The 27,136-nt window shown below is 43.7% G+C and overlaps 1 protein-coding gene across 8 annotated transcripts in view; it reads right to left on the bottom strand.

Annotated features, from left to right (window-relative positions):
- Positions 1-27,136, bottom strand: part of PAK3 (p21 (RAC1) activated kinase 3) — an 84,976-nt gene that overhangs the window by 10,405 nt on the left and 47,435 nt on the right. For 4 of the 8 annotated variants that reach the window (XM_082208654.1, XM_082208653.1, XM_082208652.1 and 1 more), the window contains 11 exons: positions 23,723-23,916; positions 18,349-18,449; positions 13,231-13,275; positions 11,940-12,093; positions 10,025-10,062; positions 8,287-8,418; positions 7,336-7,498; positions 4,642-4,764; positions 4,120-4,183; positions 2,787-2,835; positions 21-133 (listed from right to left, as the gene is read on the bottom strand). In XM_082208654.1, the coding sequence (XP_082064780.1) occupies positions 21-133; positions 2,787-2,835; positions 4,120-4,183; positions 4,642-4,764; positions 7,336-7,498; positions 8,287-8,418; positions 10,025-10,062; positions 11,940-12,093; positions 13,231-13,275; positions 18,349-18,449; positions 23,723-23,894 (1,154 nt within the window). In that variant the 5' untranslated portion in view covers positions 23,895-23,916. Of the gene's footprint in view, positions 1-20; positions 134-2,786; positions 2,836-4,119; positions 4,184-4,641; positions 4,765-7,335; positions 7,499-8,286; positions 8,419-10,024; positions 10,063-11,939; positions 12,094-13,230; positions 13,276-18,348; positions 18,450-23,722; positions 23,917-27,136 lie in introns of those variants that run through there. The other 4 variants (XM_082208655.1, XM_082208656.1, XM_082208657.1 and 1 more) reach the window with 4 other exon arrangements.

The raw sequence follows: 27,136 nt of genomic DNA, 5'->3' as shown, positions 1-27,136 counted from the left end.
GGTTACTTGAAGATACTCACCTATCTAAGTAGTTAACTATGTTGGAATTCTTATTTTCCCTCATGACCAGGATCTCATTAATTATTAATTCCTTTTTGGGTTGCTGCTGGAGATTCATTTGCTTTATAGCCACCTGAAATGACATTTTCATGAAACTTAATTTCTGTTTTTAAGTGAACCCTCCCCTTCAGAAAACAAACAAACATTTAAAAAAAACCATGCACAAAATAAGTGCAATAGACTGGAGGCAACTAGATAGGTAACCGCTGAGAACAGCACCAAGTTAATTAAGAGGGCAAATTAGGTAATAACTATAATACTTAGCATTTGCATAGCACTTCCTGGTCTCCAAAGTGATTGACATGCATAATTTAGTTGCAATTCTTGCAGCAACCCTGTAAGGTTAGCTGGCATTGCTGCAAATGGTGGGGGAATCTAAAGTTACTTAGGAATCTCATGGTCAAGGTGAGAATCAAATCAGGGATTTCATGGGTCACTATTACCACCTCTCAGACTTATTGGTTTAAAGAAGTTGTGGGGAACCTGTGGCCCTCCAGATGTTGCCAAAATGCAGCTCCCATCCTCTCCAGCCATTGGCTAAGCTTGCTGGACCTGACAGGAGTTGTAGTTCAGCAACATCTGGATGGGCAAAGCTTTCCCACACCTGGTATAAATCTAGGCCTGCCTCAGTCACGTACAACCCAGAGGACTGGGGGCGCTCTATATTTAGGTTATGTGAGTGAGGGGAGCCAAGCGCACTCTGCGCCCACCACTTACCTCCCTGTACATTCTGCACCAAGTTTTTCCCCCCCTCTTTGCTAAGCTGGTATTAAAGCTCAGCTGAGGAGAAAAGTATGGGGACAGTTTGCATGGAGATAATCTGTGAGTACGAGGAGGGATTCACACACTCCTCAGCTGTGAACTTATCTGGATCTAAAACTTAAGCTTCCCACTACCAAGAATTCATTATAAATAGTGCACAGTAAATGTTGTTGAATATATCTAAGTTGCATCAGTTGTATAATGACAACAAGCAGATTCACGTTCTTAGGAAACAGCTATGTTAAGTGCTAACACACTTTGCTTCAGAAACCAGTATGCACAGTAAATGGGTTGCTCTGACAGAAGGAGACCTGCCCTGGGAGGAAGACTCTTTCCATAGGAGGGAAGAAGGCCTCGGATACTACCCAATGGATAAAATGTACAGGTGGTGGAGAAGAATTTTCTTCTGTATGGTGTGTATATTTGATTGCAGCACTGTGATCACAATCGATAGGGTCAAAAAGGGAATTTTTAAAAAGCAAACACACCCATTGCTATCCATGAAATGCTGGGTGAAATAGTGTCTCAGCTGCACTCCTGGGGGTTGCATCTCTTTTTGAAATCACTGGCAATTGAGAGTCCACTATATATCTGGAGGTATCCGGCTCAGCTTTATCTAGTGTTCCAGCACCGATAATTGTCAATGCAATGTATATCTTGCTGATATCAACAGCCAAACTTGCATGAGTGTTAATGAATCTTGATTGCCCCTTAACCTCTCTTTCTTTCCAAGCTTGAAAACCCCGATCTTTCTACTGGGCTTCACCATAATTGTGAAAAAAAGGTGCAAACATTAAGCTGACAACTCAACATTAGTCAAACTCAAAGAAGTTCAGAGGCCTCCCCATTCAGTGCTTTGACCGATCATTATATGGGTCACACTTCGGTCGGCATGCAGAATGGTACCGAGCGTGACACAAGCGACTCATAATTGCATAGCTTAAGGTTAGGCCTTTGACCTTCAGTTTGATTCCCCCTCCCTTAGCTTTAACTCTTGAGGTCAACTAACCTCCATGTTACCTAAATACAAATCCCAGGTATTTAACCACGATCCTTCTTTAATTAATATTTATAGCAAACTTTGGAAATCAAAGAGTCTGTCCAAGTGTTAAGAATAATTAGCATCACTGGAACCAATATGTATAGAATCCCCATTATGAGACCACCCAGCACCTAAAAAGATAGGAGGGTATTGTATTGACTATGACAGGCTTAGCAGCTGGATTTGCTTCTACAGCAAATGAGCACTGAGGGCAAGCCAAAATCGACTGCTGCATATACATATAGTCACAACCAACAGACTGTGTGCCATCACAGAGGTTGCCAGATCCATTATGTTTTCTGCCACAGCCACCATAATCAGTACTAAGACCCACCAAGCTTAAGAACAGATTTTAAGTCTCAGCTGGATCAGGGTAAAGGCCCATCTCATCCAGCATCGTGTTTTCACAGTTGCTAACCAGGTGCCAACCAGGTGCCTATGGGATGCCTGCAGGTAGGACCCAAGAACAGCTGTGGTCTCCATACTCATGATCCCAAAAAGTGGTATTCAAAGCCATACCACCTCCGCTGCATTTCCCCCCATACACAGGTTTTGGGAAGCAGTTTTTCCTAACACAACACATTTATGTACGTGATTTTCCACTAATATATGCATTTTTGTACACACTGCTTGTCTGTAGTTCACATTGCTCAGCATTGCAAAATTAAGACTGTGAATATTTCAAAGGGTGCCTACACTTCAGTTCATATACTGTTTCAGAAAGTGTGAATGAATTAGGTAGGTTTGCCTTTAAATGTGAACTGAACCCAATTTCTCCCCCATTCTTACTTATGAGTGATGCAGTTCTGCATCAGAGGCAGGCAATAACCCAAAAGTGTGTACAAGTATATTACAAGCGGTATGAGAAAACTGGGCAGAATTTTAAAAGCAGAGAAGAAACAGACACCAACATTGCACATACCTCCTGCCCTGTGGCAACGTCTATCGCTGTATAAACTGTACCTGAAGCTCTACAAGAAAATAGAATGTGTCGTCAAGATATGTGGAGGTGCCAAACAGGAAGAACATGAATAAAAATGAGCACATACTTATGCCTGCTGGTCACTGCTACAAAGTGTGTTGCCCAGTTTTAGAAGGGATTCTGTCAATTAAGTAGCTGGTGAGTTATTAGATGTTTAACACTGACATGCACTGCACAGTCTTTCTACAATGCCAGAATGTTGTTTGGAACTGCGGATATTAATTAGCAAGCAAAATTATTTTAAGAGCATTTCACTTTTTTCTCCCACAGCCTGGATCCCTAGGTTTAATGCAATGTTTCCATTGGATATGCCATTCATCATTTCAATGTTAATGCTAATGTGTTTTCTGTGACTAATAGGGAAGTTTAATCCAATTTGTTTACATTTTTTAAAAAACCTGTTTACTCATGGTTGTCAGTGCAGAACCAAAGTTCAAGTGCAGAGGATTTTGATTTGAGCATTTTATTTAGATAACCTTCCACCTGCTTATATCCAGATGTCATTCTTCAGGCTACAGAAATAGGTCTGGCAGGTGTCAGAAGTATTTTGAGATTGAATATGCAACTACAGTCTGGTTCTCACACAATGCTAAATGCTGATTTATTAAACTATGGTTTGTTAAACCCTGAGTTAGCATTACATGTGAACCCTGCCCAGAGGCCCCATATGGGTTGTTTACTGTCAACAAACCACAATCCGAAGCTATGGTTTGATGTGACTTATAAACCTTGATTTCTTTCAACTATAGCATGGAATTACATTAAAAAACAGCACCCTTCCTTAACCATGGTTTGCTTGCACCCCATCACAAATGCTTAAACTATAAATGCTCACCAAACTTAATGAACGGCTGGGGGCAGGGGACCTAATTTTGAAGAAAGAAGCCACACCTTCTTTGATTGTCTGGGAGGTAACTTGTATTAACTTGTGGTTTGTTGAACAAGCCTTGGCTTAAACAAACCTTGGGTTAGTGTTATTTGCAAACAAGTCCAGTTTCTGTGTGATACCTCCTGCAATAAAATATATTTGTCATGATGCACACAACAGCAATATTTTATCTTTCCCATACTGTGGAATACTCAAAAATGTTGAGGTGAGATCTGAACCAGGGAATTACTGATGGTTGCTCACATTGGTAGCTCCAGGTGTGAAGACGAGGCAACCAAATTGTAGTCCCTGCCTTATGGAAAATATGCCAGTGATAACTTGTATAACCAAACGGGCAGAAATACTATAATCAAAACTGAGCCCCTGTGCCTTGGCAATACTTACCCCTGGCCAATTTTTTCAAACCTTGTATATTTCTTTTTCGGGTCTCCAACACTTACAATGCTTCCTGAAAAAAAAACAAAGGAAGGTCATCATCACTGGAAGATAATACCTTTTAAGTGAGAGTGAAGAAAAAGAAAAGGATAATATCATGTGAAGTGAACTTATATTTTCAGCTGAGGTTGTGTTCAGTCCTGAGGGAGAGACACTGGGGTGGGTGGGCAAAATTCACCAGACATTTCCATAGGAGGGCCTAAGGTTCCCTGTATTTTTAACTGACTGGGGCTGGTCAGAGTTGTATGTTTAAGAAGTTCAGAGGGCACCAGATTGTGAAAGTGTAGTATAGAAGTATTTTTCAAAAGGAGTTAGCAGAATCTGAAAGAAGATTATCTATGACCACTTTAATTTCAAGGGGGGAGAGGAGCCTATCTGTGTACAAGGAGAAAAGAAGTTAGGTAATCTCCAAGCAACGGAATTGGAAAAGGGAAACCCTTCAGATCAGGAAGATAATGAGAGATTCTGAACCCGTTTTCAACTGTTGAATCAGATGAATCAACTTGGGTTTGGTGTCTTCATGCAAATTGCGCTTCTGGGGGCTGGACAAGTTGACCCTCGGGGTCCCTTCCAACTCTACACTTCTATGACATTCTGTGAGAAGAACAAAATAAGAGCAAAAATGTGAGAACATATGATTTCTAGCAAGACAGACAAAAGGTGCATATATTCCCCCTCCCAAAGCAGGATACAGGGGTCAGCTTTCTATAATGGGGGTGATTCAAAATACAAATAATATTTGCTAGACCTAATAGCACTGCATCTTCTTCGCATTCTAAAACTGCAAGGGAAGAAAGTGGATAGATGCAAAAATGTACCAAGCATTGCTTTCAAAACCACTTAAAAATGAGCCATTGACAGGTGAAGACATATGTCATAACACTGAAAACGACCTTGGCCATGATATTTAGGTGCTTTCAAAAGTAGAAATAAAAAACTGCCTGAATATTGCAGTAGGCAGGGAAGGACAGCAGGTGGCAACTTAAGGAACCATGGGAGTTACAACATGACGGGCTATGCTGAAGGAAAATTCAGTGTGAAGGGAGAAGAAAGATCCTGAGATCCAAACTCCCGCAGAGAATATGCAATACTCTGATACAGTGGTGCCCCGCAAGACGAATGCCTCGCAAGACGGAAAACTCACTAGACGAAAGAGTTTTCTGTTTTGGAGGTGCTTCGCAAAACGAATTTCCTATGGGCTTGCTTCGCAAGACGACAATGTCTTGTGAGTTCCTGCTGGTTTTTTTCCCTTTCCCCCCTTTTTTCTAAGCCGCTAAGCCGCTTATCAGCTGATCCGATCAGCAGATAAGCCACTAAAAGCCGCTAAAAGCCGCTAATAGCGCTAATCCGCTAATCCTTCAATGGGCTTGCTTCGCAAGACGAAAAAACCGCTAGACGAAGAGAATCACAGAACGGATTCTTTTCATCTTGCGAGGCACCACTGTACAGAGAATATGCAAAACCCACATACTCTGTGATTAGTTACTAGAGCGGGGCATGTAACAGGCAGAATATTCTGTTGCATTCACAAGGGGGAAAAGCCAGGCAGTTAATAATTATAACTGGTAAGCTCTAAAGCTTCATACAGGTGAGGGTAACAAAGCTGGGTAGCAGTACTTCCCCCTTCCACCCATCCTTTCATATTATTATTGATATCACCCATTCCAACTAATGTGCCAATTCAGTAGTGAATAGACTTTGCACACACCTGATCTCTTCTGGTTCTGTGCAACAGCCCAAAGGGCAAGACTACAAGAACAGCTTCTAGCACCCTACTTTTTCCCAACAAGGACCATAGCTCAGTGGCAGAGCAGCTGCTTTGCACCCAGGTTTAACCCCTGGCAGCATCTCCAGGTAGGGCTAGAAAATAGACAATATGGAGCTAGATGGGATAATAGTTTTACTTCACATAAGGCAGATTCCTGTGTTCCCAGGAGTTCTGGGTAAGCAGAGGTCTCTTTAACTTCTGCCTCCAGGAGTCCACTGCTTCAATGTTCAGATCCCCTTTGGAGAGCCAGAGGGTATTGGTACAATATGATGCATGGCAAGGTGGAATAAGGCCTTATACAGTGGTACCTCTAGTTATGAACTTAATTCATTCCGGAGGTCCATTCTTAACCTGAAACTGTTCTTAACTAGAGACGCTCTTTCGCTAGTGGGACCTCTTGTTGCCGTTGCGCTGTTGGCACACAATTTCCGTTCTCATCCTGGAGCAGAGTTTTCAACTCGAGGTAACTCTTCCAGGTTAGCAGAGTTTGTAACCTGAAGTGTTTGTAACCTGAGGTGTTTGTAACTCGAGGTGCCACTGTATGTGATACTGGTATCTATTTATTTTTTCCTAAGAGTCAATCTCATTTAGAGATCAAACAAAGCTGTGTGGCATCTTTCTGAAGGTGGATGGAGGTCAATCCCGAAGATATTAAAGAAGGAAGAAAATTAGGGGGGTGGGATGCACCACCTGGGTTCCAAACATAAAGCTTTGTTAATTAATTCTTAATTATTTTCCTAATTAGCTCTCAGTCATACAGACAAATGCAGTACATTGTGTTTCAGAAGACTGTTTGAAATTCCATTGGATTTTCAATCTGCAGCTGAAAGATGGCTGGAAGGCACCTTAATCAGGCATACATTACATTCTTAAGGAGGAGAGAAAAAAAGCAGACAATCATGAAACAACCAAAAATCAATCAAGGAAGGAAAGGCTTGGAGATGTGGGGCAGGCAGGCAATTGTTGCTGTGCCTCATTAATAATGCTCATCCATAAGAGTTGTCGTCTCATGAGAGATCTCATGTAAAAATAGCTTGCTTGCAACTCTTGGCTTCAATGAGAGTGGCCATTAGCATTTGGAATCAGAAACCTGGGAGACTCATTCAGATTATCTAGTCTGGTGGATGAGAAGAACAGAACAGCTGTGCTTGATTTGACCCAAAAACCACCCAATCAAGCATCCTGTCTTAGACAGCAGCCACCTAGATATCTTTGGGAGAATAGCAAGGAGGTCTAGTCCTCTCTCTAGATATGTGTCCTCCCACTAGCTGGTACTTTGAGGAAGACTGCATGGTGGTTCCACTTGGTTATTATGGCTAGGTACCCATTGATAGATTTCTCCTTGATAAATTTGTGGTCAAGTATCAATAGTGTGCAAGCAAGGGCGAAACACTCACTTAATTTCTCTAGGATCTCCTCATCAGTCATCTTGGATTTTTTCCGCTGCCGATCTGTATTTCTATACAAGGTGTTGGAGTTGGAATTCTCAGGCTGAGGGGTTGTAGGTTCCTTCACTGGGGCTGGAGCCGCAACAGGTTCAATGACAGAACGTGTGTAAATCTGAAAGAAACAATGGCGGGAAATACCTTAATTCCATTGTGAACTTGGGGAAATTGAACAACAATGAATTGCCAATGAGCTACATACAAGGAAACACTTTAATTGTCTCCTGTGCTTTCACAAATATTATATTGCTTTTTCTCTAAAGGTTTAATTTAAGCTCCTGACAGGCAGATAATGGATTTCAAGACTTCCATTACACTGTTCAATTTACACATTACACCCTGAACCAAGAGCTCTGCTATGCCTTTTCACACAATGCAGAAAAGCTTGGGATTAAGTGATAAATCTCAGAGCAGAGCTACCTGACTGCCATAGTTTCCTACAAATGAAAATCCTAAGACTGGGTACTAAACTCAAAGTTGTTCCTTCAAAATGAATTTTCCTCCATGGCTTGTAATAGCTACTGGCTTTGTCATAGGCAGTGTGTGCTCTGAGCAAAACCAGCTAAAAAGTTAGCACAGAGGCAGTCCAATTTCTGTGCCAAGAGGGGTTAAACCTGGAAATTTGCACAGAGAGACTTCTCTGGGGATTGTTTAAAAAAAGCTGATTCAGGCTACCTGGCTAACAAAATTTCACCAGACCGCACTTTGTGTGTCTCCGCAGCCATAAGGGCTAGACATTCATGGAAAGCAGAGATTCCCAAAAGCTCGCATTCTGCATCACCACCAGATTCTGTGCCCCTTCGCCACCCCCAACCCTATGCATTCCTGCTGAACAAGGGCAAATACGCAGACCTGGTCCTACCATACAGACAACAATTCAAACTAAAACTGTTAGCATCTCACTGATTTTGTATGCTCTGGTCGTGGGGCAATAACAGGTGGTGGCTCATTATCATCATCATCATCATCATCTTCCTCATCCTCCTCTTCGGAAACTGGAGGAGCCAGTGGAGGTTCTGATGCAGTCTTTGTGCTCTGTATGTGCAAAAAAAGTATTCATAAAATGAGGCTTCAGCTGTTTACGGGATTACTATCAGAACATGAAGAGGTCTGGCTGTAGGACAAGGGCCGGGGGTCTGTGGTCCGCAGGCCTTATTAGGTCCACCAGGTTACCCAATTGGCCTGTGAGGCCTACCTGCCCTATATCTGAAATCACACATGACATCAGGTGTGGAGCAGGAAAAAAACATGGCTACACCAAAAGGGAGTTTGCAGTGATCTGACTTTTTTGGAATGTATTTGTCCCATGAACAGAAGTGGTTTGCTGGGTGGGGAAGAGCTGCAACGCTTAGTTTCCCAGGTGGGTTGTTATTACGTACCAGGGTGGAGTGCTGTATTGGCTCCATTGGTGTCTTTGTACCACACCAGCTTCACCACCACCTCGCCTCTCTCCCTCTTGGTAAGCAACAACAACTCACCTGCCGGGAAGCTACCCAGTGACTCCACACCACCGGGGAAGCCACTTCTGCCCGCCCATGATCTCATTTAGAGCATTCTGACAGAGCTTTAAGATTCTCCTGGTAGAGCCACATCTGCAAAAACAGGCCTGCTCAAGAAGCCATTTGAGTTCTTTATGGCTTCATCATTGTCATTTTCCCTTCACAGTCAAAGATGGCATACTTATTTAAAAAAAACCAAAACAATGGCAAAGGAAAAGAGGAATTCTCATTTCATGAGATGCTTGCAGAATTCATTACAGGGAACTCATTTTGGCCCGCCACTTGTTCTCATAGAGACCGTGCAGTGAACACTATTTCTCTCTTTTTAAATGGTCTTTTATTGATTTTCATACAATTTAAGAAATTTAATTCAGTTTCAATACAATATTCCTTAGCATCTTGACTTCCCATCCTTACCTTCCATGATGTTTCTTTTTAAATCTTTTATTTACTGCTTTAAATGCAATACTTTTTTTCTAAAAGATACATCGTACATTACATTCCTTTATCATTCTCACTCCTTTGCTTATATTTCAAGTCCTGCCTACGATTTCATTTGGCTATAGTGTTTTCTCAGATAATCTGAAAAGGGTCTCTACTCTTCTACCAGCATTTCCATACTATTTCTCGACTGCCCATTGCATGGCCTCTGTTGTGTAATTGAGTCCATAATATTAAGTATATCAGCATTAAAAAGAGTAAGAAGAGGGAAGGAAAGTCCTAGTTCGACCATTCAGCATGGAAAATAAGACATTCATACTGAGAACTCAGTATTGATAGGGATTGCTTTAATTGTACTTTTGGGGGATTTGCTGTGATTCAATTTTCATTAAATACACACTGCTATTTCAAGCATTCCTATAAGCAAAAAGACATAAGAAAAGCCTGACTGCTGGACTAGTCCAAATGGAGACCATCTATTCCAACATCCTGTTCTTGCAGTGGCCAGCCAGAGGCCTCTATGGAAAACCTGCAAGTGGGACATGAACACAACAGCACTCCCCTATATTTTTGATTCCCAGAAACTGGTATTCCGAGCCAGCTGCAAATCACATCAAGCCACAAATCTCAGCAGAGACACTATTCCACCCCCCAAAAAAATGGAGATTAGTTCATGTTCAACAGTAGGTTCTTATACTCACCGAAGGATGGGCTGCGATATATCCATGGGCACTTTTATCTGAAACGTGCAACAACAAAAGTTCTCAATAGCTTCATTGAGCCTCCTAACAGGGCAGTTAGGAGATGACACATGTGTGGCAATGTTGAACAGGGTCAAACCCTCCCCTATACTACTCATTTGCTTCCAATCACAACCTCACATGCTGCTGTTTAGTTTAAAAAAGGAAATCAAAAGCCTGTGAGATCTCTTTTGCATAACCACCCCTTTTTTTGTTTTGCTCTTGCTTCTGTTTTGTGTGTGCATGTGTTGTCTACTCTGGCTCAATGAGGGGATGGTACACACATGAAGGTGATCAATGGTTGGTGACAGACCCTGTGTGAAAAGCTGGGAAGGGAAGATTTCCCAGGGTTGAAGGCTGGGAGAAGAAAGGGAAGCTCTCAGGTGAGAGCTATGTGGGCCCACCCCTTTCTGTGTGGAGCAAGGGTTAAGATCTATGTTTGAGGGAGGGCTTTGCATTTTCTCTTTCTCTTTCTGTTTTTATTTTCATTTAGATTAGCTTGTTTTTTATTGTATTAATATAATTATATTCCCCCCCCATAAAATTATTATTAAGTGTTCTTAGAGGTTAGGCATAGCAGTGACCTCAGCGGGGTTCTTCCAAAAGGAAGTAAGAAGAAGGGTGTACAGCAGGAGTCATCAATCTTTTGAGACCCAAGGACATCACCATCCCATGTCACTTCCCTCTCCCAGATCATGAAAAAGCAGGCAGAACACAGGCTTCACTTTTCCAAAGGATCTGGGGAAAAGCAGTTGCCTGTAGAATAAATTCTAGCCTTGAAAAGCACAGAGAGCTGAAAAAGGAAGTGCAAAAGAGTGTCATGCTTCCAACCTCCTGCTTCAGCTCTATGTACTTTCTCGAGGAGAAAAATGCAACCATTATCACCTTCTTATGACCAAGGGGGCAGTGTGTGTGCTCAGAGGCTTTGTGGGCAGCGAAAGAAGACCACTGCATCCACAAGTGCTACACCCTAGGGTTATGTCTTGGAGTTAGGCTTCAAAACTGTACGTATTAAGACTTCTCTAGTGGCACACTCAGCTCCCTGGGCCAAAGTCCCTCAAGGCAATCAGGTGGAGCCATGTGCTGTGCTGTGCTATGCTGTACTGTCTTTCTACACTGTCTTCCCTCTTGGTTCACTGCCCCTCTAAGCTGTTAACACCTTGCTCCCTTTCTGCAGCCCACTTTGCCCCCCCCTCCAGCTCTTCTCCCCATTTCTCTCGTTTCGTCCTGTTGTGTGTCTCTGAGCCCCCCTCCCATCACCAATGGTCATCTCAAGTACAGTTTCATTGTGCTCCCTCTTTCCATGCTTTCCCTGAGGCACTCTTCACCTACCACGAGGGAATACACACTATCCCCCTCCTATGTCCTTGTCCTGTGTGTGCCACACCAACCTTCCCAAATTGATCTGAAGAGGCCTTCTAAGTGAATTTGGACTGGTGTGCTTAGAAGATTCTATGCCATCTAGAACCTCATCTAGAGAACTGGGAACACAATTTAGCATATTATTTTAACATAAGACAAACTATGGTTTGTCCTAACTAACTATGGTTTACTGAAACAAACTGAATACAAACTGTAGTTTATGAAGCTAGCTTGTTTTAATAAACCATACTGAAGTTTAACCATGGTTTACAATTCAGGCACAACACTAATGAGGTTAATGGGAAACTGAATGGAAAGTCCAAGAGGAATGGGAAGGAGGAAGCACATGAGCCTGAGTCTCACACAAGAGAAAAAAGCATAGCCGAGATTTATATCCATATAAAGTCTGTGGGTCATTCTTCCCTTATCTAGTCTTTTTTATTTTTAAACTTTTTATTGATTTTTTATTCTTTAGGTTCTGATGGTGTCTTCTCCGCCATCATTGCCTCCTTACCTCCAGATGTAAAGCTCATATATTTCTGGTTGTTTACTGTCTCTTTGGAATCATAGAATTTGAGGACATCCAGAACAGCTTGAGGGTTCTTCTTCTGTTCCAGTTTTGTTATATTGGAGGTCTGCAGCAGCCTAGCCCACTGCTCCGGAATCCCCTGTGAAGAGCAAGTGGAAAGGATGACGATTCAGGGCATTTCATCAGCGTTTATATTCTGCCAGCACAGTTCCTTACCAAGAATCCCACACTACCTGTAATATTACATTTGGAGCCTTTGATTGATGCCCAAGAGTTTAAAAAGCTAGACACTTTACAGCAGGTGCAATCATTCTCTCATCCTCTATTAAAACAAAGAGCTAAAACCTGGATCCAACTTAAAAAAAACCAAAAAGTTATGACTGTGACAGGAAAAAAAGGTGCATGAAGCTCATCGTTAATTCAACTCTTGCTGATCCATGGACCAATGGCGGCAAAGCTTATCTCATTTCCCTGGTGCTTCAGGACAGAAAACAAAACACTACTCTACACTGGAGGACAACACCGGGTGCTTTAGGAAGCTTACACTGGATAGCTCATGCATAACAAGATAAATGCTTTCTACTCAGATGATAAAAGCAGACGCTACTGAAGTCAAAGCTACCGAAGTCAAAGCTACCTCCTGACGCATTAACTGCCCACTCAAGGACATTTTCCCTACTTCAAAGGAGGAGCTGCAATTTGGAATCAAAATGGTGGTGCTAAGTTATATAAAGTAGCTGGGACTTTAAATGCACCCTCTTTCCCCACTCCTTCCCCCTACTGTGTAATGTTATTAATTATTATTATTATTATAAATAATAATAATACTGCAGGAATTAGGAGCAGTGGCTGCATCCACCAAAGTACAAAATCTTATAAGTTTGTATTGAGGTATTTTGATTTCCGAGAAAGTTGTCTTGGAACATCCAGTATAATTTCCTAAATTCAAGGAGCGACCGTCTCCCCCACCCCTTAGCAGCACAATTAACATTGAAGCAGTGACTCACTTGAAGTGCATCAAAGCATCCCTTTATTTTGCCACCCCAGCTTACAGCTAACATTCTAACAAAACTGGGGGTTTTCCCCCCTTCCTCCTACGAGGTTCTCTGCAAAAATGAGATGTGACATGGGCCTTTGGAGTTTGGGGTTAACGATGAAAAAGTTGGAATAAGCCAAGCAACGAAATCTACTGCACACACACGGAACCTGCCGCTGCAGTGCTATGACATCTCAAAGAAGCACTTGGATGCAAGCTTCTTTTGGGCCTGTGACGCACCTCTGGAAACTTCCCTGTGCACATCTGTGAGCCATAGAGATCTGGCTGCAATGGACGTAAATAAAGAAAGAAAAGAAAGTTAAAACAGAATGTGGGACAACTCAGACGGTGGGAAAGAGGTGAAATCCAATGGGTCGGAATGGGGCAGGGAAGGTCAAGGTTGTGTGTGTGTGAGGGTAACCCAGTCTAAAACAAGGGAAGTAGCAAACAAAGTAGTAGTCATTGACAGGCTACAGGAAGACAGACTATGAAAAACAGAAGGGGAGGAGGAAATAAATCACAATTAAGTCCAAAGTTTGGAAGCAGCAATTCCCCATTTTAACCAGGTTGTGGGATGTTTGCTTGCTCACTGGAAAAATCATACTGCCAAGTGACTGGATCAAATATTCAGTATTAAAACAGTTGTGGCGGGTACAAAGAGCCTTCTTCTAAGAATTCTTTCATGCTTAAACCCACCTTGGTAATTCTGAAAGGTCTCCGTGTAGCATTTACAATTCAATCCCATGCAAGCTTGTTTAAAAGTAAGGGTCAGCAAGTCCAGTGGGGTTTACATCCAATTGACAGTGCAATCCTAACCATGTCTACTCAGAAATAAGCCTTACTGAATTCAGTGGGGCTTACTCCCAGGCAAGCAGGGTTAGAATTTCAGCCTAAAGTTGTTCAGGACTCATCTGACTTTAGGAATTATTAAAAACTGTTTTTCAAAAATAGCCAGGGTACGAATGGACACAAATGCTGCGAATGGAAAAATCAACCAATTCTAGATTTTTGTTTTTTGTTTTGTTTTTGGAGTCTGCAAACAGGGTCAAACCAAATTATGCCAAACATAATGCCAAAGAGAAAACTCTTGGCAACATACATATATGCCACTTATATATATATATGCCACTTGACTTTATACAACCTAAATCCATCATTTCCTTTTGTTTTTGAAATGGGAACCTTTATGAGTTTGAGTTGCAGCCAGTTTTCCCTCTAGACGGGGAATGCAGATCTGTCTCATTAAAAGGCATGCTTTGCAGAATTCTCATTCAAAAATAGTGGAAAACAAAATTTCCCCACCTTATTAGTGCACCAACTTTTTCACCATAACTATCTATAGGCCTCAGGGTGGCGGGTGGCGCTGTGGGCTAAAGCCTCAGCGCCTAGGGCTTGCCGATCGAAAGGTCGGCGGTTCGAATCCCCGCGGCGGGGTGCGCTCCCGCTGCTCGGTCCCAGCGCCTGCCAACCTAGCAGTTCGAAAGCACCCCCGGGGGCAAGTAGATAAATAGGTACCGCTTACCAGCGGGAAGGTAAACGGCGTTCCGTGTGCGGCTCTGGCTCGCCAGAGCAGCGTTGTCACGCTGGCCACGTGACCCGGAAGTGTCTCCGGACAGCGCTGGCCCCCGGCCAATAAATGTGAGATGGGCGCACAAACCCCAGAGTCTGTCAAGACTGGCCCGTTCGGGCAGGGGTACCTTTACCTTTACCTTTATCTATAGGCCTCAGAAGCATGCTTCTTTTGCCTAATCATTTTCAGTCATTGAATTTAGTGCTCTGTGTCCCAATTTCTGCTACTCGTGGTGGCTCCAAGCGAAACAAAATGGGAATTCGGACATGCATTTGTGACAATCAGCATCATGTCATTGGATGCTAATGACTGAAAGCCAGACTTCAAAGCCCATGCAGCAGGTATCCCCAGCTGTGATTTTGGATGCAGCAATGAGTAACAGGGAATCCATCCAGAACACTGGCTGGCATTATGTGTTGGAGTAAAACTGTGCACGCTGCACATTGCGCATGGCACATAACCAACAGATCAGGCACGGCAGCTACTGCAATCCTCTAAAATGAAGAAGGAACATTTGTTTTGAACAATCCCCTGACACTTCCAAACTTTTGAGAGATAGAGAAAAAAATGTGAACACTGTGGAAATACTTTTGTTAAGAGGCTTGGTGGCAGAACCCTTGTCACAATATACTTACCAACATATAAAGGAAATAAGGAAAAGCTCAAGATGTCACAGACCCATAGCTAATTAACTGAACCAGCTGTGGTTATGGAGCTAAGAAGATCTGGTTCTTCAGGAAACAGAAATTCCCATGTGATTCCAAGGATACTTATGTTCCCTTGCTGTGCAAACTGATCACCAAGATGAACTAGCTTGATGATCACCATAACTTGGTGTTAACAGTCAGGTGCAGCAACTATGACTCCTGAGGGCTACTACCCTCAATAAACAATTTTGTATGAAAAACCTCAACCTCTTCCTCTCTCTCTCTCTCTGTTAAAATAAATCTTAATTTCAGGGAATCTTACAAGAAAGAGCAGGGAACTAAAACAGACACAATTTAATGCATTAATGCTGTATCATGAAAGCTACTCTTGTTGCTGGATCCCACACTGTCACTCTGGTAAAATTCAGACTGAAGAATCATGGGATGAAAAAGCACATGGGGAATAATCCATAAAAGCAGAGGGCCACACTGGGGGCTGGCAATGCTGACTCTGCTCCTTTCCATGTGATCCATCTACCCCACTTGATTTCTTCATCTAAATGTTAACCATAACACCATGGAATCAAGCCACAAGGAAATGTGTTCCCCAATACCATACTTACGATTTATATGTTAGGGTCTGAGATCTATATCCCTTAGTGCAGCCTTGCCCAACCTGGTGCCTTCCAAGGTTTTAGACTACATCTCCCATCAGGCCCAACCTGCACAACCATATTGGCAGGGGCTGATAGGAGCTGTGGTCCAAAACATCTCAAGTTAGGGAAAGTTGCTTTAGGGCATCAGAAAATAATAGTTTCATTTCTCCTAGTCAAGTGAGAAAGAAAATAAATGCCTGAAGGAAGAGAATAATCACTCAGTTATGAGGATAAGTAGCTGAAGAAAGCATTGCAACTCCTCATGTTTCTAGAATACCTACTCACAAAGAATATTTTCAGTCACTAAAATTGATTGATTTTGACATGAATAAAATGGGTATTTCCCAAATCCAGTGACTCTTGAAACACATATGAAGTGTGTTTCTTTTAAATTTCTTGAAAGATAGATTAATTATATGGGAGAAGGGGGTTGGTCATCTACAGAGATCAAGCATTAAATCTAGGGATGGCTGGATCAATCTATTTCTGTTCCATATCAATTCCACACGTTTATTCATAACCCATCTCCACCCTGCTTATTTATTAATCTGTGATTTTTTTAAAAAAAAATGACACAAATATTCAACATAAAACATATATTATTACAAAATATGTATTTTGCATCAATATATGTATCTCTGAACAATTTTTATGCTAAAATTCGCCTTTGTAACATGTTTTGTTTTGCTTGTTGGTTTGTTTATTGATGGAAAAACCATGTCACAGATTTTGGAAAAGTGCAAAACCAGAAGGATAAGTAGTTGTAATCTACACATCAATCCTTTTGATGAGGATGAAGTCAGCTCACATCGGAATTCACAGAAATCAAATTCCTCAAGCACTCGTCATTAAATCCTTATCAAGTATCTTTCTTGGGATGTTTGAGAAATGTGCAAGAATGAAGTGAAACTCCATCCCAGCTACAATTAAAAGATCTCTGGGCTCCCATGTCCTTCTCAAGTGCTTTAGGCGAAGGGCGAAAAGCCAGAGAACCAATGGGTACAACTGCAGCCTACTGGGGTCCATGATTTAAACAATCCCACAATGCTATTTTGAGTGTTAGCAGAATTCTTTCCTTCTGTGGGGAAGAATGATTGATTAGCGGACAGCAAGGGAAGGCATACTTAAGAGGTAAGGGAAGCACGTGGGGAAAGGGGAAATAATCCTACTCTGGAAAGCCATTATAAGGAGAGGATTGTGATGGCACCAAATCCTCTTCTAGCTCCATATATGAGTTTTTAAGCTCACATCTTGTTCATCAGAACACATGGAAGGCAATTACCGGGAGAACACGCCGCAGTGCAGCATAGAAGGGGCAGGCATAGGTGTAAGCCTGGCTCAGTGCCATACAGAGGTCTATAGGCCTTTCTGCTCATGTCCAGAAATGCCACAAACTCTACCTGCACCATGTTTGGCCAGCATTTTTAAATTGGCAATCTATGTCATATGCCACAGTTAGGTGGCAAAAAGTTAACCAGGGTGCTAATCTGCATGAAATGTGTGGTTTCTATACCAGCTCATAAGAGAGTTGGATATAAACCTACAGGCTGTCTGTTGAGATCACAGGTCTGTGTTTAAAAGAGTAGTTATTTATTCCTAAAGTGCTATGGAACTCCTTGCCCATTGACATTGGGCTGGTGCCCCCATTAGGGACACCTGCTGAAAAGCTTTGTTTCTACAAGCCAACCCAGTTATATAACTTAGTTACCTATATTTGTTGTGAAAATTGGTTTCTGGGTTTTAGCTATGTTTTATTTGCACAATTGCATTTATAGCCCACTTGGAGAGCTCCTTGATCAACTGGTTTATAAATCTTCTAAATAAATAAAACTATCCTACAGAATATATCCATAGAGCATCTTCAGCTCTTTCCCCAGAGTTTCCATAGTTTGCAGTCCATAACAAGCAACCCATGGAATGGCGAGAATTAAGCAACAATTGTTTGCAGTAGAATACTCAAAAGTACACAAGTGTCACGCAAGGAAATCTAGCTACCTTCCTCCTATGTGGGTAAGGGGATAGCCTAAGGAGACATTACTTGCGTGTAGAGCAAATGTGCACAGGAGGGGAGTGGGATCGTGCTTGGCAGCCCCCCAATTTCTGTCTGCACCTAGCATAATGTCAGCATAGAGCAGGGGTGGGGAACCTGTGGCCCTCTGGATGCTGTTGGGGCTCCCAATTCTCAACAGGCCCAACAAAGCATAACCAATGGTCATGGATCATGGGAGTTGAAGCCCAGCAACATTTGGAGGGTTGTAGGTTTCCCGTCACTAGAGCTCATTTGCATCCAAAGTAGGATGTGTGTGAGCTCTGTGAGTGTGATCAGCAACCCTTGCAAGGTTGGCAGGTGTGATTCCACCACCTCCCATACACATGTTCACTCTGCACACAAGTGAGGTCTGCACAGAACAAATGGCTGCAAAGAAAGCCAATTTAGCCAAGGAAGTTTGCAATGAAGCAAACAGAGGACAAAAAGATGACTTACTGTGAATTCCCCAGTGACTGCATCAAACCCCACATGGATCGTGTGCTCGAAGTCTGAAGGGAGAGAGATTTCAGGACGTTCTTTCTCCTTCTTCTTATTGGCTAGAAGTAAAATGTTAACAAGCACTTATTTTCCTGCGTAATTATTTTTTATGCATTTTACAGTCAGGCTTATTCAAAGCAAGATATGGAAAGTAGGAGGATAGAATTTAATCCAGAAGGACCCTTGACTGCAAAATCCAGGCTGGATAATGAAACAGCACCATAATAGTGCAATCCTATTCATGTTTGTTCATAATTAAGTCCTAGGGGGCTTGCTTTGGTAAATGTCCACAAAAATGCAACTTTACAGAACACTGCTCCTGTAAGCTAAGGGCATGTGCATTACTTGATAATGTATCATTTAAACCCAAAAGGTATGAACAGCCTCCATGGGGTTGTCAGGGGCGATTGTCAGGAATATATCACACAAAGTAAGCAAAGTTAACTCTTTATTAGAAGAAACAAGGTCAGCTCAAGAGTGCCAGGTCTAATTCCTTTGCAGCCTTTTTGTTGCATAAAAGAGTGAATGAAATGTAGAATTCACTGAGGCACAATTGTTAAGGACTTCAGACAAAGCCCTCATGCAATCAGGGTGATGCAGAGAGTGGTTAATATACCTTTATACAACAGGGTGGAACCCACCACCTTTAAAGAAGTAGAGATGTACCCACTCCTCAAAAGCCCTCCCTAGGCAGCCTTGCAGCATTTAATTTCTTCAGGTAGAAAGAAAGTAAACGCAAAGACATGGAATTGTATCCAATGATAGTCTCGCTCAGAAGAGAACCATGAAATTAACCAACATGGCTAACTTAGGTCCATTAATTTCAATGGGTCTATTCTAAGTAGAACTTAGTTAGATACCACTCATGCCTTATGCAGACAACTCCCAATTTATGCAGTGGTTACCTTCCAAGGCACTGTGCATTCAAGTGAAATCACATATATTTGAAACGTCATTGAGAAAGCCTGTAAACACCCTGTTCCATCCCTTTTTGTGACATTTTTGGGTCACTGCCAGGTTCGGAGTGATGTGTGTATGAATTCATGTAAATGGGGAGTTAGCTGTACAGAATCAGACCATTGGTCCACCTAGTCCTGGGCTGCTAATGCTGAATGGCAGCTACTCTCCAACATTTCAGACAGGAATCCTTCCCAGCTTTACCTGGAAATGCCAAAGATTGATCTTTTTCATATAAAGCAGTTGCTCTACAGCTGAGATACAGCTCTTTCCCCTTAACTGTTGTGATGTTCATTAAAAAAACTGCTGGACGATGGGAAATAACTCAGTGGCAGAACCCAAGGCTTCGTGTGCAAAAGGTACCAGATTCAATCCCTAACAACTCCAGGTAGGGTTGGAGTAGATTCCTGTGAAACTCTGTAGAGCTGCAACCAATAGCCATTGTCAACAAGACCAAGCTAAGTGGACTCTGTTTAAGGCAGCTTCCTCAGGGCTGGATCCAGACTTAGTTATGCTTCATGAAGGACAGTAGTTCCCAAACCTTTTCAGCCCCTCCCTTTGGTTCCATAAACTCCCTTTGGGTTCCCCAGTGACCCCAGCCCTACCTTATAAAAAGCAATATTAATAATAGCAGTTTGCACAACCCACTAAAGAAGATAATAACCCTGTAACATTCAAAACAGTAACAATTAATTGCACATTTATTCAAAATCCAATGAAAACTACTTAGTTGAATTAACTCAAAAAAACCTGAGTTATCCAAGGATGCCAGCTTTTCAAAGTATGATAGCTATTTATACACAGAAACATCCAGGTCACCCCTCTTTTCACCTGGGAGGGTGATACCACCCACCTAAGTTCCTGGCGTGCTGCTGCCAGTCAGAACAGACAATATCCAAGAATAAATGGCCTGACGGTTTGAATCCATGTACGGCAGATACAAATGTCTCCAGGATCAATCTGGAATGCTCACATGTACTCAAAAACACTGTGCATGAACTAATCCCAAATGTTACATTCATCCTTATTAATTTAATTGCTAAACCCTTACTAAACAATTATCTGGCTATAATTTCTGCCCAGGATTCCAACCTTCACACTTATATTAATTGATAAATGGTTTTCCTGCAGCAGTTGTTAGAGGCAGCAACAATATACCACCTCAGCATGCCAGAGCAACTTCTTCCAGACCCCATGCTTCTCTCCAGTCTCCCAGCCCTTTTTAAGATCTATAATGTGTTCACACTTTAATTTTCAGCTAAGAGATGGCCTGCAACAAGTTGTCCTATCTTTTCAGTTTGCATCACTCTGAACAGCAGATAAGAAAACGGTCTTGGCCTCTCATTACACTCTCACCATTGTGGCAGAAAGTACCGTATTTTTTGCTCCATAAGACACACCTGACCATAAGACGCACCTAGTTTTTAGAGGGGGAAAGCAAGAAAAAAATATTCTGCGCAGAGCATGTAAGCAGCTCTCACTTTTTTTTGCTTTAAACCCTTCTGTCCCTCCTCCCGCTTCGCTGAGAAGCCAGCAGAGCAAGCTGTGCAGCTCTCGCTGAAGCCAGCAGAGCAAGAGGGTTACCTGCGCAGCGCCTCTTCTGCGGGCTTCCCAGCAAAGCGGGATGAGGGACAAAAGGGAGCCCTTACAAGGGAGCGCTGAACAGAGCCTGGCAGTGGCTCCTGCTGGCTTTTCTGGGAGGTGTGGGAAGAGACAGAGGGCAGCCCATCAGTCCCTTCTCCCACCTTGCAGAAAAGTCCTCAAGAACCGCACACACGCTCCACGCGGCTCTTTAAAGGGAGCGCTGAGCAGAGCCTGTATGCATTCCAGATGCGAACGCAGGTGGGAGGCTGTGCTCAGCGCTCCCTTTAAAGAGCCATGTGTAGCATGTGTACGGCTTTTGGGGGCTTTTCCGCGAGGTGGGAGAAGGGACTGACGGGCTGCCCTCTGTCCCTTGCTGGCTTTTCCTTGAGGAGGGAGAAGGGCAGCCCATTAGTCCCTTCTCCCTCCTCGGGGAAAAGCCCCCAAGAGCTGCACACACACTATGCCCGGATCTTTAAAGAGCGTGTGGCTCTTGCTTGCTTTTCCGGGAGCTGGGGGAAGGGACAGAGGGCAGCCTGTCAGTCCCTTCCCCCACTCCCAGAAAAGCCCCCAAGAGCCGTGCTCCCTTTAAAGAGCCGCATGGAGCGTGTGTGCGGCTCTTGGGGGTTTTTCCTGAGGAGGGAGAAGGGCAGCCCATCAGTGACCGGCTGCCCTTCTCCCTCCTTGGGGAAAAGCCCCCCAAAACCACACACACGCTCCAAGCGGCTCTTTAAAGGGAATGCTGAGCAGAGTCTCCCGCGTGCATTTGCTCCATAAGACGCACACACATTTCCCCTTACTTTTTAGGAGGGAAAAAGTGCGTCTTATGGAGCAAAAAATACGGTAGGTTTAAAGGGTCATCATGTAAAGTTTAAAAGAACAGTCAAATCTATATAAATGGGTGGTGAAATGTTGTTACAAAATTAATAATAACAACAACAACAATAATAAATTTTATTTATACCTCGCCCTCCCCGGGCTCAGTGCGGCTAACACCAATAAAATCACAGTAAAAACATAAGGGGGGGATTTAAAATACAGATTAAAATGCAATTTAAAATGCAGCCTCATTTTAAAAGTAGCCAATAAATCAAGACCATAAAGGGAGGGAAACATAAGGGTCAGACTGAGTCCAAACCAAAGGCCAGGCAGAACAGCTCTGTCTTGCAGGCCCTGCGGAAAATGTCAAGTCCTGCAGGGCACTAGTCTCTTGTGACAGAGCATTCTACCAAGTCGGGGCCAGTACTGAAAAGGCCCTGGCCCTAGTTGAGACCAATCTAACCACTTTGCAACCTGGGACCTCCAAAATGTTGTCATTTGTGGACCTTAAGGTCATCCGCGGGGCATACCAGGAAAGGTGGTCCCGTAGGTACGTGGGTCCAGAGAGAACTGGCCACTGCTTCCCTTTAAATATCAATTAAGTGCTCATGCTTCAGTAAGGGAAACTGGCACACACCTCTTCTCAATTGAGGCACTACACTTTAAAGCAGTATCACCCTACATTCAACAGCCATTGCTTCCCCAAAGAATCCTGAGAACTGTAGTTTGTTAAACTTCTGAGGGTCATTAGAAGACCACTTACAGAGCTACAATTCCCAAAATGGTTTAATCAACCCAGCTTCCTCAGGAAATCTAAGAATTGTAGGCCTGTGAAGGGAATAGGGGCCTCATCCTGCAAGTGTCCTTCCTTCATCAAAGTATGGAGAGGGAGCCAAACTTATGAGGAGAGACTGTAGAGGGAGCCAAACTCATGAGGAAAGACTCAGTAGAAAAACATATACTTTGCACACAGAAGGTTCCATGTTCAAATGCCAGAATTTCCAGCTAAAAAGATTCCAGACAATAGGAAACCCCGTAGAGCAGCCTTTCTCAACCTGTGGGTCCCAGATGTTGTTGAACTACAACTCCCATCACCCCTAGCTAGCAAGGCTAGAGCCCAGGGATGATGGGAGTTGTAGTCTGACAACATCTGGGGACCCACAGGTTGAGAACCGCTGCAGTAGAGGCACTTCCCCTAAAGAGCAAACATTACAAGCATAAAAAGACCAACAGGCCTGTCCAGCAGGGTTGTTGTGGGGGTGAAGAAGGTAGGGGAGAAGCCATGAGGGCCTCCTTGAGCTCCATGGAGGAAAGGTGGGTATAAATAATAATTAAACCAATAAATTAATTAAAACAACAGTGACTCAAAACATCAGTACAGTACAACAAACCACAGAGGAAAAGCATAGCCAAGATATTACTAAAAGCTATCAATCAACAAATGCTTGATGAAAAAGATAGGTCTTAAGACTGGCATCAAAACACAATGAAGGTTTGTGCCTGTTGCACTTCAGAGAAGAGCAGATTCCAATAGCTGAATACAACAACTGAGAACGCCCTCGCCTTGCATTGCAGGGGGTTGAGCTAGGTGACCCCTTGGTTTCTTCCAAATCTACAATTCTGTGATCTAGCCTGGGCTTTCCTATATCCCACCATAGCCAACACCCTATTTTCTGATGGCAAGAAGGATTTCACTGCAAAGATAGTTACTATGAGCCATCAGCTCCCTATGTGCTCAGTTCCAAGAAACCCAGACCCCTTCTTCTAACTCTAAATTTGCATGCACCAAACAATTCCAGCAAAAATTAAACAGCACCTCTTTCCAAACAATGGCATTAGAGACCCATAAGTCTCTGGCAATTTTAATTGCCCCCTTTTTATTAAGAAGCAATGTAGCTGAACACTCAAGAAAAGCAGACATGAAACCAACAGAATAGGAGAGGGCTGGAAGCCCTTTGCATTGCTGATACATTACTTTTGTCCCCTCCTGGAAAGATGGAACGGAGCCGAGCTTTCTTGTTCTTCTCTTCTGGAGCCATGGGGAGAGGTTTGGAGCCGTGGTTCACTGCTGAAGAATCGCGGTTGTTGCTGTTCATTCTCAGTGGAGGGGCTGGAGGTTTCTCTTCAGCATCCAGACTATTTGACATCTTCAGCAGCCCTCACAACCTCCTGGTAAGACAGGAAGAAAGAGGTTCTGGTGGTGAGAGTAAGAAGGATAAGTCCCAGAGTAGGGCCAGGAAAAACAAAAAAGTTGGAAGAAGCCTGGAGAAATCTGATTTTAATCCTACACCTGGTACCCAATGCCGCACCACTGACAAACCCAACTGCAACCGTTCAGAGCAGCAGAACTCTGCAGATGAGGCAGTAACTGCAAGCGCTTTCTCTTCTTCTGGCGGCTCAAGTAGGGAAACAAGAATCATTATCAGCTTTCAAGGACACATTCCAGCCAAAGCGAAGCGCTCAGTTCAATTCAATATGAGCTTATTATTCTCGCCAAAGGTCATGAGGAACCCAGAGCAATATTACCAAAAAAACATGGATCATACATGGATGTTGGCTCATATTTTGGATGTATGGTTGCAAATTAAACCTCCGAATCATCACAGCAATTTATAGATATTTTAGCTAACTTCTTTTTCCTGATTCTTTTTCTTTTCCCTTTCCTTCCTTCCTTCTTTTTTCAGCCAGTGCATAGGTCACTCTGCATGTGACAAAGTTATTATTGAAACTCAAAAGAAACTGCACTGTTTCTGCCAGGGTGTACCTGCTTGCTTGTGTGAACAGAGGTTTCAGAAAGCGATCTCTGGGGTCTCTATATAAATAGTCTAAAACATCTCAACACACTGTTTTCCAGAGTTGGCTATCACCAATTTCCATATAGCACAGCACAGGAAACACTCAATATGCATAGCAGCAATTGTTAAAATATACCGTATTTTCTGCTCTATAGGACACACTTTTCCCCTCCAAAAATGAAGGGGAAATGTGTGTGCGTCCTATGGAGCAAATGCAGAGGGGAGGCAGGCAGGAAAAGCCCCCAAAAGCTCCGTGCGGCTCTTGCGGGCTTTTCCTCAGGAGGGCGAAGGTACTGATGTGGCCAGTCAGTCCCTTCTCCCTCCTCGTAGAAAAGCCCACAGGAGCCGTGCACTCCTTAAAGGGTGTGTGGCTCCTGTGGGCTTTTGCAGGAGGTGGGGGTATTGCCATAGCCGCACACAGCCTCTCCCTGCCGGAGAGGTGGCGCGGGGCTAAAAAAGCCCCGCGCATCCACTCCCGGCTGGAGAGGTGGCGCGCGGCTATGGCAGCAGCCTCTTTAGCCACGCGTCACCTCTCCAGCCGGGAGAGGGTGTGCGGGGCTAAAGAAGCCATAGCCCCGGGCTTCCCCGGCAGCCTCGAGAAGCTGCTCTCCAACCTGCTCTTTGGGACTGGCGGTGGGGGGAAAGCAGCGCTTCCCCCCACTGCTAGCCAAACAAGCTCGGGGAGCAGTGGAAGGCTGCACGCCTTTCCACTGCTCCCCGACCTGCTCTTTGGGGCTGGCGGTGGGCTTCCCCCCGCCAGCCCCAAAGAGCAGGTCGAAAGGAACCTGAAGCCTGGAGAGCGAGAGGGGTCGGTGTACACTGACCCTTCTCGCTCTCCAGGCTTCCAAGGTAGCCGCCTGAAGGCGTCTGAACGCACCTTGAACGGCACCTTGCTTTAAAGGGGGAGAACAAGGGCGGGGGAAATTCTCCCCCTCTCTGCGCAGTGCCTCCTGCCGCTTTGCTGAAGGGGCGCTGGGCATAGAGAGGGAGAATTTCCCCCCCCCTTGTTCTCCCCCTCTAAAACAAGGTGCGTCCTATTGTCCTGTGCGTCCCATAGAGCGAAAAATATGGTACTTTAACTAAGTCCAGTCTACTCTTGCCTTAATTGTTAGCCACTCAGATTCTGTATGAAGAAGAGCTGCTGATATTCCTGATGGTAGAGAGCATAAGCTTCTGAACAAAATTATTCTTCAGAGTTTCCAAAACTTTAATCAGACACTGAGATTTCAACACCATAGAGCATTTGAGCAAGCACTTTTCTACGTTTAGGGCAGGTTCCAATCAGCTGTCCTCCCTTGTTGTAACAGAACTTTATCAATGCCCCTATGGTCTTCTGTGCCTTGACTTTCACTGTCTCTGTTTGAAACTTCCAAGAGAGTGTTTTGAGTACACCCAGACCTAGGGGCAATTACAGTGGTACCTCGGGTTACATACGCTTCAGGTTACAGACTCCGCTAATCCAGAAATGGTGCTTCAGGTTAAGAACTTTGCTTCAGGATAAAAACAGAAATTGGGCTCCGGCGGAGCGGCGGCAGAAAGCCCCATTACCTAAAGTGGTGCTTCAGGTTATGAACAGTTTCAGGTTAAGAACGGACCTCCGGAACGAATTAAGTATTTAACCCAAGGTACCACTGTATAGAAAAGCAAACTATGATACCTTTAGCTCTCCTTTTAATATATCACAACTGACTAGAAAACATCTAGAAACATTCTTTCCTGGAACCTGGAAGGTTGGGAACAATAAGATGGTTAAGGAGGCTGAAGACAGCAAAGGTAAGAGAGGGGAGGGGAGGAGTGGGTGAGAAGGCGGGCAAGGAAGGGGTCAGTGGTGGGGGGGTGGGGGGTGCCTGGAATTTTTCCTCACAAAAGGTTGGGAAGGTTTCAACTAAGGCTGAGCTCCACCTGCAATCTCTGCTAAGCGGTGCACGAGGACCCAAGGGGTTACAGGGCCGTGTTTCCACTGAGAACCCCAACATGACAGAGGCGGTAGTGTCTTTTAAGAAATTACACATATTTACTCTTCAGTTTAGCTGAAGCCGGTGCAGACCTTACAGCACTGTGAACTCAAGCTTGTTCCTCACAGCAGCCCAGCACTGCAGACAAAGCCACCCTAAAGCACCACTACCCCATTGTTCCTGCTTCCCAGCCAGCTTTGACAGCTGCAGCCCTTTCTTCTTCCCAGAAACCCCTGCTCCAAACAACTCCTCCCCATCCACCTGCTATTCCAAGCCTAGTTTTAAAAGAAACACTTTTCTTGTGAGCACAGCCTGCCCCTTCCGCTTTTTTCAATCCTAAACCCACAGTAAGCATTGCAACTCTTTTGCGCAGGCCCTGTGATTTATCTGGGATAGGCCATCAACACCTTTTGCCACAGTAACGTCCTCCATCACAGCTGAGGCCTTGGCCTGGAACAGAAGCTTAGCTTGTATTTTCTTCCCTCCAATACTCCAAATATTATCTACATACTACCCTATATTATTTTCTGCTAATCAGTAACAGACTGGTATCCTTGCTATAACAATATGCCTGGAAGAGACTTGGTCTCAAGTTTTGTCACAAACACCTTGCTGCCACCTTTCAGCCAGCCAGCTGTT

The sequence above is a fragment of the Podarcis vaucheri genome (assembly GCF_965113315.1).
Source record: "Podarcis vaucheri genome assembly, chromosome: Z".
Taxonomy (NCBI): domain Eukaryota; kingdom Metazoa; phylum Chordata; class Lepidosauria; order Squamata; family Lacertidae; genus Podarcis; species Podarcis vaucheri.
This window is presented reverse-complemented; position numbering and strand designations above follow the sequence as displayed.